This window comes from Lutjanus erythropterus, chromosome 7, assembly GCF_056507025.1.
Source record: "Lutjanus erythropterus isolate fLutEry1 chromosome 7, fLutEry1.hap2, whole genome shotgun sequence".
NCBI lineage: Eukaryota > Metazoa > Chordata > Actinopteri > Lutjaniformes > Lutjanidae > Lutjanus > Lutjanus erythropterus.
Genome location: NC_139323.1, coordinates 24,733,731 through 24,748,958, shown reverse-complemented (window position 1 = coordinate 24,748,958; position 15,228 = coordinate 24,733,731). Strand labels below are relative to the sequence as shown.

At 38.1% G+C, this 15,228-nt stretch overlaps 3 protein-coding genes across 3 annotated transcripts in view; all 3 read left to right on the top strand.

Annotated features, from left to right (window-relative positions):
• The first annotated feature begins 2,585 nt into the window (after positions 1-2,585).
• On the top strand, positions 2,586-9,564 carry LOC146324059 (uncharacterized). Its single transcript, XM_084723291.1, has 5 exons — positions 2,586-2,716; positions 4,511-4,597; positions 4,750-4,908; positions 6,481-6,560; positions 8,595-9,564. Exons 1-5 carry the CDS (start codon positions 2,611-2,613, stop codon positions 8,676-8,678), a joined length of 516 nt encoding a protein of 171 aa, XP_084579417.1. The 5' UTR covers positions 2,586-2,610; the 3' UTR covers positions 8,679-9,564.
• Positions 9,565-9,775: 211 nt separating this feature from the next.
• On the top strand, positions 9,776-14,073 carry LOC146324058 (uncharacterized). Its single transcript, XM_084723290.1, has 3 exons — positions 9,776-10,676; positions 12,304-12,417; positions 13,179-14,073. The coding sequence occupies exons 1-3, from the start codon at positions 9,779-9,781 to the stop codon at positions 13,274-13,276; spliced, it is 1,110 nt and encodes a 369-aa protein (XP_084579416.1). The 5' UTR covers positions 9,776-9,778; the 3' UTR covers positions 13,277-14,073.
• Positions 14,074-14,964: 891 nt separating this feature from the next.
• Positions 14,965-15,228, top strand: part of psmd1 (proteasome 26S subunit, non-ATPase 1) — a 46,578-nt gene continuing 46,314 nt past the window's right edge. Inside the window, exon 1 of the mRNA XM_084723289.1 lies at positions 14,965-15,145. Within this exon, the coding sequence (XP_084579415.1) occupies positions 15,130-15,145 (16 nt within the window). The 5' untranslated portion in view covers positions 14,965-15,129. The remainder of the gene's footprint in view (positions 15,146-15,228) is intronic.

Sequence of the window (15,228 nt, the reverse complement as noted above, 5' to 3'; positions counted from 1 at the left end):
AGTCCTCTGCAGTGGCTGCTGGTTCAATTCCTGCCTGTGGCTCATTTGCTGCGTGTCTTCCTCTCTCTACCCCCCTTTCCTGTCATATCTTGAGCTGTCCTATCACAATAAAGGCAAAAGCCCAAACAATAATCTTTAAAAAAAACCAAAAGAGTCTAAATATCCATCATAGCCTCCATCTCTGGCTTGGTGCCTTTTTCGCTATATTTTGCTGGTGCCAAATCCAGATAGTTTTCAATAGTAAAGGTTGCTAACCCCTGATGTAGATGCATAAATAGCACTACAGGTCACAGGGAAAATATGTACTTTTTTGTGGTGAACTGTCTCTTTTGCCTACAGTGACCATGTTGAACAGATATGGTGTCCACTGTGAGAGAAATCCTGGGGTGAGGCATGTCAGTCAACCTCTACATGTTCCACAGAGGCTCCAGTTTTGGCTTCATGAGCGAATCGCTCGCTGATTCTTCCTACAGAGCGCAAGCAGGTTTCCAGCTACAGTTGGTTCTTCCGTGTCATGTGCTCTACCACAAACAAACTAGCGGTGTCTTTCACGCAAACTTACAAATATTCTATTATAATGATGAGGCACTTCCATGTCAGAGCTGGACAACAGAACAGCATTGACCTGAACGCCCAGCAGGTGGCAGCATATGATAGTTAATCTGTGTCATACGGCCCTGTTTTTCAGATTATGGTGCTCCCTTGTCTGAAGATGGGGAGAACCCTCCAATCTCCTGGAACTAATGATGCCATCGTTTCCATGGTGCTTTTATTTTTAGCATTATATGAAATTTAGCATTTTGTTTTTGTAATATTGATGCAAAATTGTATCACTTTCATGCCCTCAAACCAAAATAACAGTGTTTTCACATCATGGCACTAATTATTAACACATTCCACAGTTGAGGAATACATTTTGTCCATCAGTTCATCAATTTCACTCTTCAAACAAGCCTAATAACATGATGTGACAGGAAGGATTTAAGAGTTTAAGGGGATGAATTTGCTAAAATAAATACAAAAGTTTACTTATCTGGTGGGTTAGGCTCCATCGTGCCCACGGCGGATGTCCCACGTCGATCAGTGGTCTATTCAGGGCCCCTAGAACTGAGTGATGCAAGAGTTTTGCTTCTCAAAAAGAGTCGCTTTCCAACAGAGAGATGGCTTTTCACAGCGTGGGTGTGCAGCAGGTCAACAAGTCAGCTCGCCAATATCCAAATGAAAAGACAGCAGTGATCTGCGCCTTTTATACCTGACCCCGGCCGGGTCATCGTTCTGTTTCCATGACGATTACTGACGCAGGTGCGTGCACATAAATTATATTTACATTTTTTACGTATTTTCTAAATATATTTTCATTTTATACATACTTGTATTTTTCCAGCAATTTGTTTGAAATTATTTGATTTCAGTTCATCATAGTAGATCAGCTGTGTAATATCATAGAAACCCAGATTATTTTTTCTTAAATTCTGAGTTATTATATTGTAAACTTTATACAAGGTAGTCAACACAGAGACTTTTTGTTGACTTTAAAACTAGCTAGCAAATAGTGTAATGTTTTTTTAAAGGGATAGTTCCTAAGAATGGATATTCACTTATTATCTACTCATCCTCATGCCAGCTGAATGTCAGGTTTAGTTTTTTTAGTCTACAAACACTGCTGGAGTTTCAACAGCCTTGCAGAATCTCCCAGACAATGTAAATGAATGGTGACCAGTTTTCAAACAGAAAAAAAAAAAAAAAAAACTGAAAAAAATCATAAAATGCCTCCATACTACTCATCTGGTGTAATCCAAGTCTCCTGAAGCTTCACTCACTTCCACTGTTTGGACAGCAGTCTGGTCACTGTGGAGTGGACTCTCTCCAGAATTCTACTTTTACTGCAGCGCCCTCTTGTGGAAAAAGTCAATCATTGCACGTGTAAGCACATCCACGCAAGCAGTGTATAAATCAGGTGTAAGGTTGCAGTGCAGATTATGTGTGACAGTAATCATTATCAGCATTTTAAGCTATAAATCCAATACATGAGTACATTTTGTTCCGTGTTGCTTCTGTTTACAAAGACACATCTTCAGATGTCTAAGTGAACACAAGAACTGCATTAAAACACTTCACTTCTACTACAAGAAGCTGTTTAATACTCCTTAATGCTTTTTTACTTTGGAACTCGAAGCAACAAGATTAATGCATTATTTAAAGTCTGTTTAAATTTGATATGTGTACTGCATAAGTCAAAATATATGATCATAATCATATATGGGTGTGATTTATAAAGGTTTGCCTCCTTATTCGTGATTTGTGTGCTGTATATGACTTCATCTACATGATAACAAATATCACTTACATAAATCTGAGCTGGTGTTTTTGCTTCACTGTATATACATATTATTATTTTACTTCTCTGATTTTAGTAGTAAATATTCCAGATTAAATTTCAGTGTTCTCCTCATGTTACAGCCTTTCTAAAGAGACAAAAACCTGGCTGAAATGTCATACCCATTATTTCTGGTCTGGTCTATTGTGTATTGTTTAAAACTGGGGCATTACAATGTTTGTTCCCAGAAACACCTTCTCCAGTCCAGTGTTGCACTTGCCCTCCTGCTCACTATGACAAAGAGGTCAGCTTGTTTTGCAGCTGTGCAGTTAAGACGGTGGACCATAGCTGGTTTTGGTCACTTGCCTTTCTTACTGCTTCTTGGAACCATGTTGGCTGGTAAGAAATGTACATTTTTAGCTGAAAAATTATATATAGAAGATTGATTCTAAAACGAGTTTTAGGTTATGTTTTGTTAATGATAATGCTGTGTGCCAAACTGACTTTTTATGATGTTATCACACCAATACAGTTAATGATCTATATATGTAAGGATGTCTATTATATTAATCTGGTTTACATTGTTTTTTCAAAATGTTTAAGTGTCACTATGACCAAATCCACTGCAAAATACTGAAGAGACATTTCTATATATTTCTGGGTAAAACAAGACAAGTTGTGTTTTGTGAAAGAAAACATGGTAATTATAAACACATCCCAGTTACTGCCAAACATTTAGCTACAAAGGTCAAACCCAGCTGATATGGAAAAAGTCAACATGGAAAAAGTTAACACCTTAGTCAGATCAGTCTCAGTATTAATGAATGAGGATGGAAGGATTCACAAATATATTTCAGAATTTGAATTTAAATGACATAAATATTTTTTAGTGCACACAAAAAAGTTATTGTTGTATATAATTCTAAAATAAACCACATATAAAAAATAAGGTTCGCTACTGTATGTCTAAACGAATATATCAGAAATCCTCAAATATATGTATATATTTGGATATTTGGATGTTGTTACATGTATATACAAATGCTACATTTACACTGCATGAAATTGAGCCACAGCAAGAGCATGTCGAGCAGCCTACATACAGACTGATCCATAACCAACTCCATAACATCTGTCCTCTGTAATAAGGTCATTCTTGGACATGGTAATCACAAAATTTAGAATAATGGGAAACAAAGAGATTACAGTGTGCATAGGATATTAAGTGCTGGAGAAGTCACCAAAACAGTCTAATCATGGATGCAAGAAGCATTATAAAAACTTTTTTTTTTTTTAAGTATAATGCAAATGCAGAGAGAGAGAGACAAAGAGAGCTCAGGATATGCTAATATGGACTAAAGTGTCGCCATGACATGAAATCTTTATTTGATCACAAAACCTTTGTATTAATAATTCTGTGGTACATCAGTGAAGTGCACTATGCTACAAACTGGAGTTTCTGTTAACTGTGAGAAACACAAGATCCTGTGAGTCATCCTAATGAGTAACTTTATTGAAATAATAAGTTAGTATCTCAAAAGAATGATTTAGTATTAAAATATAAAATAATGAGAAACTTTCTCAATCATTACTTTCAGAAAGTTTTGTTATTTTGAGATGAGTCATTATTTTGAGATACTAATTCTGAGATAAATTGTCATTAATTACTATAGATAAAAGTTATCCTGGCTATTCAAATTAATACAAAAACATGATTATTGTGCAAAATTTAGGAAGTTCTAGTACTCTCCCAACTGTAACAGACTTCCAGTGTCAGTGTTGCTGCTACTGATCATCAATTATAAAAAATTACAGTCATTATTATGACTGGCCAGCAACCCTGTGATAGAAAAGTGGGAAAATAAAAAAAAGTAAATATTGCATTTCATAGTGTTAAATTCCTAGAATGCAATGCAATCACCTGATGATATCCTCATATATACATGTGTTGGAGAGTGGGCTTTATGCTTAATAAAATAATAAAACTGATTAACACAAAATAAATTTAACATGAAGTACCCTCACAGCTATAGTCTCTATTCTGTGTTGTTTTTTTCTCATCTGTTGTCTGAGATTTCAAATTTCAAACATTGCCAGTTTAAAAATAAAGAAAATCCATACAGTTACAGGATTAGAGTCACTGTTTTGCAGTGGTTTTCTGTTGGTTTAAATTTCACCGATCAAATGTCTCAGGTTCTTTGGGAGAGTCTGATCCGTGGAGAGGAACCGCCTCCAGGTCACTGGAGGATCAACCACTCCTGCAGCATTCCTTCACCTCAGGTTATCAGTGTTTCTGTGCACATGTCTGAAAAAGGAACAATGCCAAGTTAATATTGGTGTACTCCATCAGCACAACCAGTGTACATTTTAATTGTATTACAACCACAAGATCGTAACTGAATGTGCTGTTTCTTATGGTAATGTATCCACAGTGATGCCGGTGCCGCTGCAGAGTCCACTTGACACCAACATGACAGAAATCAACATGAGACGAAGAAGACGAAGCTCTTCCTCTGTTCTGCCTCCAAAGATTCTGACTGAATCTCATCTTTCTGCTCTCAGAGATCTGGTGTCAGAAAAGAAAGTCACAGGTCGGTCAATTTCACCTTCTTGCTCAACTCAATGCAATGAAATTTAAAAAAAAAAGCTGTTATTGGTCAATTGCCTAAAATCCCTAAGCAATTTCAGGAAAACTCATCTCACAGGAAATAATCTGCTCAAAATTCAACCAAATTACTTGTCGGCATTTGTCATTTAGTCAGAGGTCATGAGGTTACCCACTGGTAGAAAAGGGATCCCAGTGTTTAATTTAGAAAACTTCACAACCAACCTTGACATCTGCACTTCTTAGTGAAACTCAATAGTCATAAAACTCTAAAATAACATTTCCTGATTAAGTTAAGGCATTTAGGAACAGACTGTCTGTAGAATCACAGAACATTGGCCTAGTTTGTAACCACAGGATGGCAGCAAAATGACAGAAAGTCAGCCTTTTAACTCTGATTATTTTTATGTCAAAGCTACTGAAAGTATTCACTGTTTCCTATAAGGTTATAGGTGGGGGTGTGAAACAGCATTTAGATTGTTTCACATTAACAGAAGCACCTTCACACTATGTGCGCACTGTGACAACACAAGAAAAAAGTAAATAAAACAAGAAAAGCAAACAAGTTGTGGGTGGGGTGGCGTTTAAAAAAACCAATGAGGTTTAGAGAAATGTTGTTTAATAGGTATGGAAACTTTGCAAATAGTAACTTTGGCTAGAAGGGGGAGACAGACATCGTGCACAGTCAGGTGTTGGGAGATTTTCCACAGCCGCCTCAATGCCAGGTCTGGCCGCCCACATCCCCCGACTCAGTCCATCACTGGACACTAAAACCCTTCACCAAAACCAGTTAAATCTTGTGTTTCTTTTGTTGTATTTTAACGATTTCTTCCTAAAGGAAAGGACATCATGTGCTGTATGAAATGTGGTCTGACGTGACTCCATTAAGAGGAAACTATACACAGTATTTCCAGTTTAAAAGATTAATGATAACACTTTAACCATTGTCAATCAATGGTAAATTTATAGTTAATTGAAATTTAGTCAATAGTTATTTAACTGATAACAAACTATGTTTGCTAATTATTACTAATGCTACAATTGTCATGGTTTTTGTTACATTTACAACAATAAAATAGTTTACTAATGTAATCACAATGTAATTTATGATTGTCTCCTATCAGGTATGATACAAATTATCATTTTTATTTTATGAAATGAAATCATATTAATTATAGCATTACTATTATTTAGCAAACATTATAATTTCATTGTTTGTTACCAGTAAAATAACTATTAACTAACTATTTACTAAGAATATTGAAGAATTTGATGAAAAATAAGAAACAGACAGGATTTTATATCTTTTGAGCATGCCAGAGACAAATTGACTAGTTGATAGCTGATATTTAATTAAAGACCAAAATCACTTGTATAAACCAGTCAGTCCAGTATAACCAGCCCAGGTCTGATTATAAGCTGCCAGATAGTTGTTTGTGTCATGTTTTGCAATAATGGAGTCACGTGCATCATAGAAATCAGTTCTGTTGGAGATCAAAGATGAAAATGCCTCTGTGGCTTACATCTGATTCATTTGCGAACTTGTCTTTTCTTGCAGTTCGTTTAGGTCTCCGTGTCTCCCTCACTGGTCCGAGCGAGCTCCTCGACCCTCAGCTCCTCCTCTCCATGTACAAAGAGGTCAGTAGGTTCACCAATACACCTAAATATAACTTCAAAGTCATAGAGATGCAGTGGTGGAATGTCACTAAGCACAATTACTCAAATTATTTATGTTAACATGTTTGTCTTGTTTGTATTGTTCTTATCTCTTTTATCATTCTGCCTTCTTCCACCTTTTGCGTTGTGTTTAATTTTACCTCAGTTTTAGTTTAACTTTGTCTCACTTTTGTTTGGGCTCACTGTCTGGCTGTGTGTTGTTATTTTGCCTCCTGGGTATCCTGTTCTTCCTTTGTCTGTCAAAGCACTTTGTAAAGTCTATTTTTAAAGGTGCTATATAAATAAAGTTAAGATTTAACTTTAAAAAAAAAAAAAGTTAGTGTCCAGGCTGCCTTAAAATTTTAAGTTGACTAAATTTAAGAAGGCAAGTTGAGGTACATTTGTAATGATTTAAAACAATGAAACTTGTTTTGTCACCTAAACTTGATATTAATTCAGCTGTATTAGAGAAAACATCTTTTTCACTAAGCTGAAGATATAAGTTGAACTAACAAGTCAAAGTTCAGTCACACAGATGAACATTACAAATAAATTTAATTTCCTTTTATATTTTGAAAAGTCAGTGTGGGTCACAGCAGCTCCCGTTGGAGATACTTTGTTCCAGCATTGGCACAAAAACATTAGGCTCTTTCAAGATGAGCCAGGTCTGCGCAGAATCGATCACCGGTGATCACCACACAGTGTGTGCCGCTTTGATCCGTGTCTGAATTGATCGCGACTTGCTCGCGGGACATGATAACCTCACAAGTTCAAGGCGGCATAGTTGGACAAATCACTCTCCAAAGTGACAGCAAACACCTGGCTGTCACCCGATCGATGATCTGACAGGCTCTGATTGGCTACAACCCTAATTTTCTGTGTAATTGCAATATTTAATGCTGGATATATTAGCCTGCTGTGCAGTTTAGATTTTGATTTGTTAACAAGCATATATATGTAGCTGATAATAATAACAAATGTTATGTGTTATTTAAATGAGCAGGTACAACGTGCATTAAAAGGCAGACAAAAGGATCATAGAACAGTAGGGGATCTCTTCTACTTCTACTTCTCTTCTACTTTACTTTTCTTCTTCTTTCCAGTAAGGTGTAGTACATCTTGAATAGTATGTAAAACTGCTGTCAGTGAATCACATGCTGGAAAGTCTTCAATGCAGATCATGTTTCTTCAGAAACTTAATTTAATGAATTCTGTACAGTAGATTCATTCAACTCATCATTTCAAGTCAAAAGACTCCGTATTTGAAGAACTCATATTTAGAAGTTCTAAAGTCAGTAAGAAAAGATTAGTCAGTTCCACTTAAGTATTGTATGATTTTACAGTCTAATCCAATAATATAATATGATTCTGAAATGGGCCATTCTGCATAAAGAATACTTTAAATATATTTTGCTGCTGTACTTTTAAGTATTTTTACACTGTAGTATTTCTGTTTTGCAATTAAGTATAGGGTCTACATACTTCTTCCCCCTTGTAAAAAAAATATACACTGTGCTTTTAAAAGTGTTAAAAATTTTAAGAAACATATGAGTTACCTCTGTCAGATATGATGACAAAAGTACATGTAGAATCTGTTTGAAGAAAAGCCAGACAACAAACACACCGCCCAACTAGTCAATGTTCAGCCAGTCTAAAGGTTAAAGGCTGAAACCTCAGAGTATTCATCTGCAAACAATAAGACAAGCCCACAAACTCAGTAGCAAAAATTTATTTAATCTGTATTTCAATTCATGAACTCAGTGGTATTTCAGACTGACAACACCTTTTAATTAAAGAGCAGACAGGGGTGGATTAAAGGATTAGAGTCTCAGGAACTCGACAGACTGCTGATGTAGTGGTGGGGCGTTTAAGGGGAAAGGCATTTTTGATCTTACAAAGGAGTCAAGCATTGCTGAGGCTAGTTTAACAGTTAAAGCGGGTTAGACAAGTGAAACTCTTGTGCTGAAGTTGGCACTTATGACTATCCTCTCTTTGTTTTTTCTGTTCTTTGTGCAGCCTGGAATCTACAACATTGGAGGGCAGGCAGGACTCTTTTCAATGAGAGTAGTGGGAATAAAGAAAGTGACCTCCTTACCCTGATTTCAACATCCACAGTCCAGCAGCCCAGGATCATTTGGATTATATATGAGAAATTCATGAAAAATAACTCTATATCAAGCTGACTTGGCTCAACCCTAGCCAAATGCCATGTTGTTTCACTGGAAGAATTATAACCCCCAACTTCTTTGTTAAAACTTCGATCGACACGTAATTCAATCAATATCTCCCTTTATCTCTTTATATATATTTATGTATGTTTTGTTGCTTTTTCTCATATGTTAATTGTTCATAGCTGAAAAGTTTGAGAAACACCGCTAGAGTGCTTCATTCAAAAGTGTCTCAGGGCCTTTCTACTACCTTGGACTGTTCCATGATCAGACTGTGCGCCTGCAGAAATCCTGTAAACAAACGGCTCGGCCTGGCCTGCATACTGTTGGAAAATGAAGTGAAGCTACCCCAGTGGTGCTGAAAAAGCGAGAAGCGGGAGGATCCAAAAAGACAATACGCACCCCAGTCACAGCATGTTCACCCTGCCGCCGTCTGGCAAGAGATACAGAAGTATCCACACTGCCCTACCTGCCCTACCACCAAACGTCTTTCCCAAGGCTGTGAGACAGCTCAGTTCCTCCTCCGGATTCCACCATGACCATTATTAGTCATTCATGCATTGAAAAGGGGAAGAATAAGGGATGTGGATTGCCCCATGTCTGTTTGCCTGAGGTCCCAAAATGACTAGATCCACCCCTGCTAGGACACGTGGGAAAATGATTCTGTTGATATGGGTGTTTTGTGATGTTTCTATATTTCTTATGGGTTGAAAGAGTTTATCACATTAGAAAACAGAAATTAGACCTCTTATCTGCAGTCTATATGTGCATTGTCTGTAACATGCTTCAAAGTTTGATCAATAAACATTTTTTAAAAATAAATCTTTCCTCTTGAAGCTCATGTTACTGTTGCTATATGATCTTTTGTTATTGTTTCATGCCTTAATTTCCATTAAAGATTAACTTCATTATCGTGTTACAAGCCTGTCATGAGGTCTGTAGTCGCCGACCGTTGGTCACGCCCACTAAACTTACCAGCCAATGGAAACAGACGCCGAGTCTTTATACCCACCCTCCCTGCTGGTGATTCTGATGACCGTGAGGAAGTTTTTCCTGTCCCTCGCCGGTCATGAACGTGGTTGTGAATGTAGTGAATGGATTGACGGCTCATTGCGAATAAAGCGGAGTCGCGCAGCCGTGATTGCGTCGGGAAGGATGGCAGAGTCGGCCTCGGCGGAGGTGGAGGACACGCTGCCCGAAGAGGAGAGGGAGTTTCGGAGGATAATAGCTCTGATCGGAGGTAAAGAGAGGATTTATCTGGTGAGTGATCCGTGTCACAGCAAAGAGGTGGACGGGGACGGCGCTGGAGTATTACAGGAGTTCATCTCGGACATGTTTCCTGGCAGCCTAGCGAACAGTAACGGACAGCTCCTCTCCTCCTCTCCGTCAAACAGCCAGTGCGATACCGCAGGTGGACACCGCGTTTGTGAGGCTGTTAAGAGCAATGAGATCCCTCTAAAAGTGAGGCCCGGGGATTTGGATTTGAGAGCCCGTCCAGAGGGAGAGGACATGGATAAGGATAAGCGGCCAACGCGCAACGGGGACGCTCAGAAAACAGTGACGAGGAGGACGAATATTTACAGCCTGAAGCGAACCATAGACTCTCCTGTCATCTTCTTCACCTTCAGGCAGACATTTCTCAGCAAAAAATCCAATCAGCTGTGTTTAAAGGAGATCCTGAAAGACGTGAAGGCGCGGACGAAACGTGCCAGAATCGCCCGACCAGCTTTGATTGGATTAGTGCACACCAGACAGGAGAGCGCCGAGACGCATCAATGTGCGCAACTTTTGGAGGGTCTGATCCGCTCCGTGTTCCACAGACATTCACCAGAGACAGTGTGGGTCGACTGTTTCATCCCCAAGACAGAGGCTAGCGTGCTCCGCATCAAGAAAAACGCCTGCAGAGTCATACAGTCATCTCAAACAGCAGGTGCAATCATATCCTCTGTCCGTGAGCTTTATTTATACGCCCCACCCCAGAGTAAACACGAGATTTTGCTCAGTGTAATTTGTTTAATTGCAGGAAGTTTGTCCTGTTTGCTTAAGCACACGTCAGGAAGGCAGATGCTTGTCGACATGAAGTTTGAACCCTGGGGGCCGTTGCAGAAACAGACTTAACAAACTCAGAGGTTTCACAAACCATACTTTCTGAAATAGGGCTCTGGCCTATTTGCCGTGGGCACATGCAGATATTATGTTTTTTGTTTGTTTGTTTTTGTTTGCAAATTGTTGATAAGTTCAGAAACCAACATCTTTGATAGTATGGGGGTGTATTAGTGCCCATGGCATTATGGGTCACTGTCACATGTGTCACTGTCACCATTAATACTGAAAGACACACAGTGGTTTGGGAGTAACACATGCTGCCATCCAGATGATGTCTTTGTCAGAGATGTCCCTGTTTATTTTAGTAAGACAATGCCAAGACACATTCTGCATGTGTTACAACGGCGTGGCTTCATAGTAAAAGAGTTCAGGCTGACCTGCCTTCAGTCCAGACCTGTCCCATTGAAAATGTGTGGTGCATTATGAAGCACAAAATACAACAACAGAGACCCCGGCTTGTTGAGGACCCTAAGTTATATATCAAACAAGAATGGAAAAGAATTTTGCTGTTAAAACTTCAACAACTTGTGTCCTTTGTTCCCAAACACTGAGTGTTATTAAAAGAAAAGGTGATCTAACATGGTCTAACCCTGTCAAGGAGGGCTTACTTGAAGCCACCACCACTTAACACAAAAATAATGACAGAAAATTAATAGTGACAAATTGTGTATGATAACAACAGCAACAATAATAATCATTTAAAAATCATTCAAAAGCAGAAAATTTGAGTATATGATGTGTAAAGAGGGTGTGTGAACATGCTGAAGCAGGTGTGTGTTTTTGAGGGAATATTAGTTTATACTGTATTGACCTCTGAGTAACAGTAAAAATACATATCACTATAGGTAAAACAAATTAAACATGGACAACAGTGAATGGGGAGAAGCTGCTACAAACAGCAGCTAAAAGTTTTTTTAAACATTTTTTGTAGGAATTGCTTTTTGCCAAGCCATTCCATAATTTGGTCCCCCTAAATTTTGTTGAAAATTGTCTTCTGCAAGTGAGAAATTTATGAAGATAGAGATCAAATAGTTGATCAGTTAAGTGAGAATGGACCTGTGAATTTGCTTTAGAATGAATATTAGATTGCCAATATGCAGAAGAAAAAGAGAAGTTAACACTTAAAGATAATAAGACTACTGTGCAAATATCACAACTCAACATGATTATTGCTGGCAAGAAAAAGGACATACATTTAGACAGCCACAGAATCCACACAAGTAACTAAAGGAATATTGTAATTATAATATGGTAGATATAGATTTGGCAAACATGTCGTGACTCGTGTTAGTGCAGTCCACTATATAGGTCATTCCATGACATTCACAAGACCACCCATTTTTCTTCCCAGGCATGGCTGCAAAGAGCCATGAACAAAAGGAGCATTCATTACACAGTCAGACCCTTAGATAAGCTGCCAAATTGTTAAACGCTTATTATTGCCTTTTCAGATAATACCCGGGATAGAGGGAACCCGCTTTTCTGGCCATTCCAATGTTTGTTCTGGCCTCGGAGAAGAGGAGTCCAGGGCCAGGCCAACAACTCTGCAACCAGCAGGAAAAGAGGTAGCAGCATGGTCCCAAAGTTCAGTTTTATTAACCTACACAGGCATTTCCTTTCCCATAGGATGCTTTCTTTCAGCTTTTCTTTTCTTTTCTCCATTCCATATACCAACATAGTACTGCTTAGGCATCTCAGGGGCTTGTAGACATTCACAGAAACTACCTAATTTGCAGATACAATCTTAACTGTAACTTAATTGTTAATTTTCTTAACATATGCAAATTGAATTTTGACAACCTCAGAGCAGACAAAACCTTGGGGACCCCCAGTGACCTTTGTTCGGTGTTGGGAACCAATGACATAGAGGAAAAAGAATTTGTGATACAAGAAGCTGCAAACCCCAGTTTTAGCATCAACATAGCAGAATGCAGTGTGGCCACAAACTATTTAGCATATTGGTGAAACGGTCGCTTACCTTTTTCAGAAATGTAAAAAATCTTTTGTTCTCGCTATCACTGTTTGTCCATCCTCAAGTGGTAAAGTACAGTATCTAAAGAAAATGGGTACAATGAAAAGTACATTGAAACACTTGCAAAAAATACCTTCTGGGATACATTGACTATTTTACACACAGCAGTTTTATAGTATAATATGGTGAAGTTGTTTACTAAGTATGACACCTTGTTTCAGCACTTTGTATATTCAATGGGAGCAGAGAAATCTCTTACTTAAATCCTACTGCAGATAAATTGTGTCATCATTAATCTCATACAACTTAATTGCACAGGGGGTAACAATGTTTTCATTGTTTCTTTTTCTTCAGGGGACACTGGACATATCGAGGAAAACATCCCTCTGAAAACCCACTCCTTGGCTGCTGGACCTCCTGCTGATGGAGAATCAGCTGGAGGAGACAACTAATCACATGACACATGACCTGTGACTGGAGGCATATCACTGTAGACAATCCTGTTTTTACTGTCAAATTGGTTTCCTGGTGCTGCAGAGCCTTACTACATGTTACAATGTTTCTTCATGGTGCTCAATATTCCCACTGTTAAGCACCCATGATTCTTGTTCTGAAGTAATGCATTGCTAAATAGTCAAATATGATTTTGTCTTGCTTATGTACACATTGTACACAAAGGGATTTCACGTGTGTATTGGGGGCAATTCAAGTAACTGTTGATCAGTTAGTCATATGAACTATATCACATCATTTAACACAGAGTTTGTTTCATTTTTATTTTTTGTCTTTAGTCTGGTATAGCTAGGCTAGAAGGTTTACAGCAAAAGCTCCCTAAACATGTTAAGTACAGCACTGGATTATCAGTCCGCCTCAAATGCCCTGGGCTTATTATGTGTCGTCTGGTTTGTGCTAATTTGATTTGACAATTAATTTGAAATATACGCCACCAAATTACATCAACTGTCATAATAAAGGCCTTAGGTGGGGTCCTGCTTCATTAACAGGGGATCAGCAGCTATTTCTTTACCCCTGAGGTGCCCCACCAGGTTAATGATGCATAGTCTACCTATCAATGTCAATTTTTTCCCCACCTTAATTTATTAGAATTCTGTGCCTTAGATGATTGCTATATTACAATACCATGATCTGATAAATAAATGGATGAAACTGCTTTTCACTTTTTATGTATTTATGTAGTCTACTGATCTGTACATTCATTTAAATATACAAATAAACACATTTAAGTTTGTATTGCTGTGTAGCTGAATTGAAAAGGACATTCACTGCCTGTTCCTTTGACAGACTAAAAATGGGATATTGGGAGTTTTGGTTGGTAACTGGGTATAATTTCCTTAACACTGCACTGTCGTATATTTGCTTCCTTCCATGGAATTCATTTGCTATGCAACATGCACATCGGCTTTCCCCCCCAGTCTTTATTGTACAAAAGCAGAATACAAAAACATTCAAGTTATATCATTCAGTCACAATAATGTGAACCAGATATACATGACTAGACAAAATGCCAGGGGGAAGCACACAATTACAAAGCCAGGGGGTATTATATATTCATACAAATTCATTTAAAGGCCTACACTGAATACAGATTTAGAGCTTTTGAATTTGTATTTGTAATTATGAAATGATAATGGTTAGATTAAGAACTTAATACTCTTTGATTTTATTGCATTTACACTTACTGAAACCAAACAAAACATTCTGCACAGGGTAAAATCAGAGTTTGTATTAGCAATAACAAATCTGCTCAAGTCATTGTTTTTGGCATGGCTACAGTGCCTAAACAAATGAAGTAGGTCAGAGTAAATTATTTACATTATTATCCTTTTTCAACTTGACATAATATCGATTTGTGTACCTGCAAGTTGACAGGGAGGCAAAAGAACTGATTCACGATAGACTACCTTTAGAAAAGCCAGTCCAGAAATCGCATACGTTAAATTACTATATTGTCATAAGTCCTTTTAAAATACGGCAAAAACGCGTGAGATAATATTTTTAACCCGTAACATGCTACAAATTAATCGAATCCACTAGGATATAAGGAATAATATTACGTTTCTGTAATTTATAGTCAGGCGGAAAGAGGCCAGCCAGCTCAGAGGTCCTTTAGAAGGGGACTTGCGGCACTGGAGAAAAAGAAGTTAGCAGCGGCTGCGTTTGGTTCGACTGTTGTGCATTTTCAGATACTGTAATCCGTTCATTTCCCATATATCCCTAAACAATCTCACGGAATTACTGCGTCGGGCCAGGATCGTGGGGCTGAGGAGGGAATAGAGAGCCAATCATGATAACATCTGCCGGTAAGTCGTGGAAAGTGTTTTTATTTTGCTAGCCGTAACTTTAGCTATCCTCCATTGATTTAGCTGAGTCACACAGCTAATGT

What these genes read in the sequence shown, in the direction of transcription:
- LOC146324059 (XM_084723291.1), top strand. Translation starts at nt 2,611, where the DNA reads ATGACAAAGAGGTCAGCTTGTTTTGCAGCTGTGCAGTTAAGACGGTGG. An exon ending in GTCAGAAAAGAAAGTCACAG is followed by an intron (nt 4,909 to 6,480) that starts GTCGGTCAATTT and finishes CTTTTCTTGCAG; the next exon opens with TTCGTTTAGGTCTCCGTGTC. An exon ending in TCCTCTCCATGTACAAAGAG is followed by an intron (nt 6,561 to 8,594) that starts GTCAGTAGGTTC and finishes TTCTTTGTGCAG; the next exon opens with CCTGGAATCTACAACATTGG.
- LOC146324058 (XM_084723290.1), top strand. Translation starts at nt 9,779, where the DNA reads ATGACCGTGAGGAAGTTTTTCCTGTCCCTCGCCGGTCATGAACGTGGT. An exon ending in ACAGTCATCTCAAACAGCAG is followed by an intron (nt 10,677 to 12,303) that starts GTGCAATCATAT and finishes TTGCCTTTTCAG; the next exon opens with ATAATACCCGGGATAGAGGG. An exon ending in TGCAACCAGCAGGAAAAGAG is followed by an intron (nt 12,418 to 13,178) that starts GTAGCAGCATGG and finishes CTTTTTCTTCAG; the next exon opens with GGGACACTGGACATATCGAG.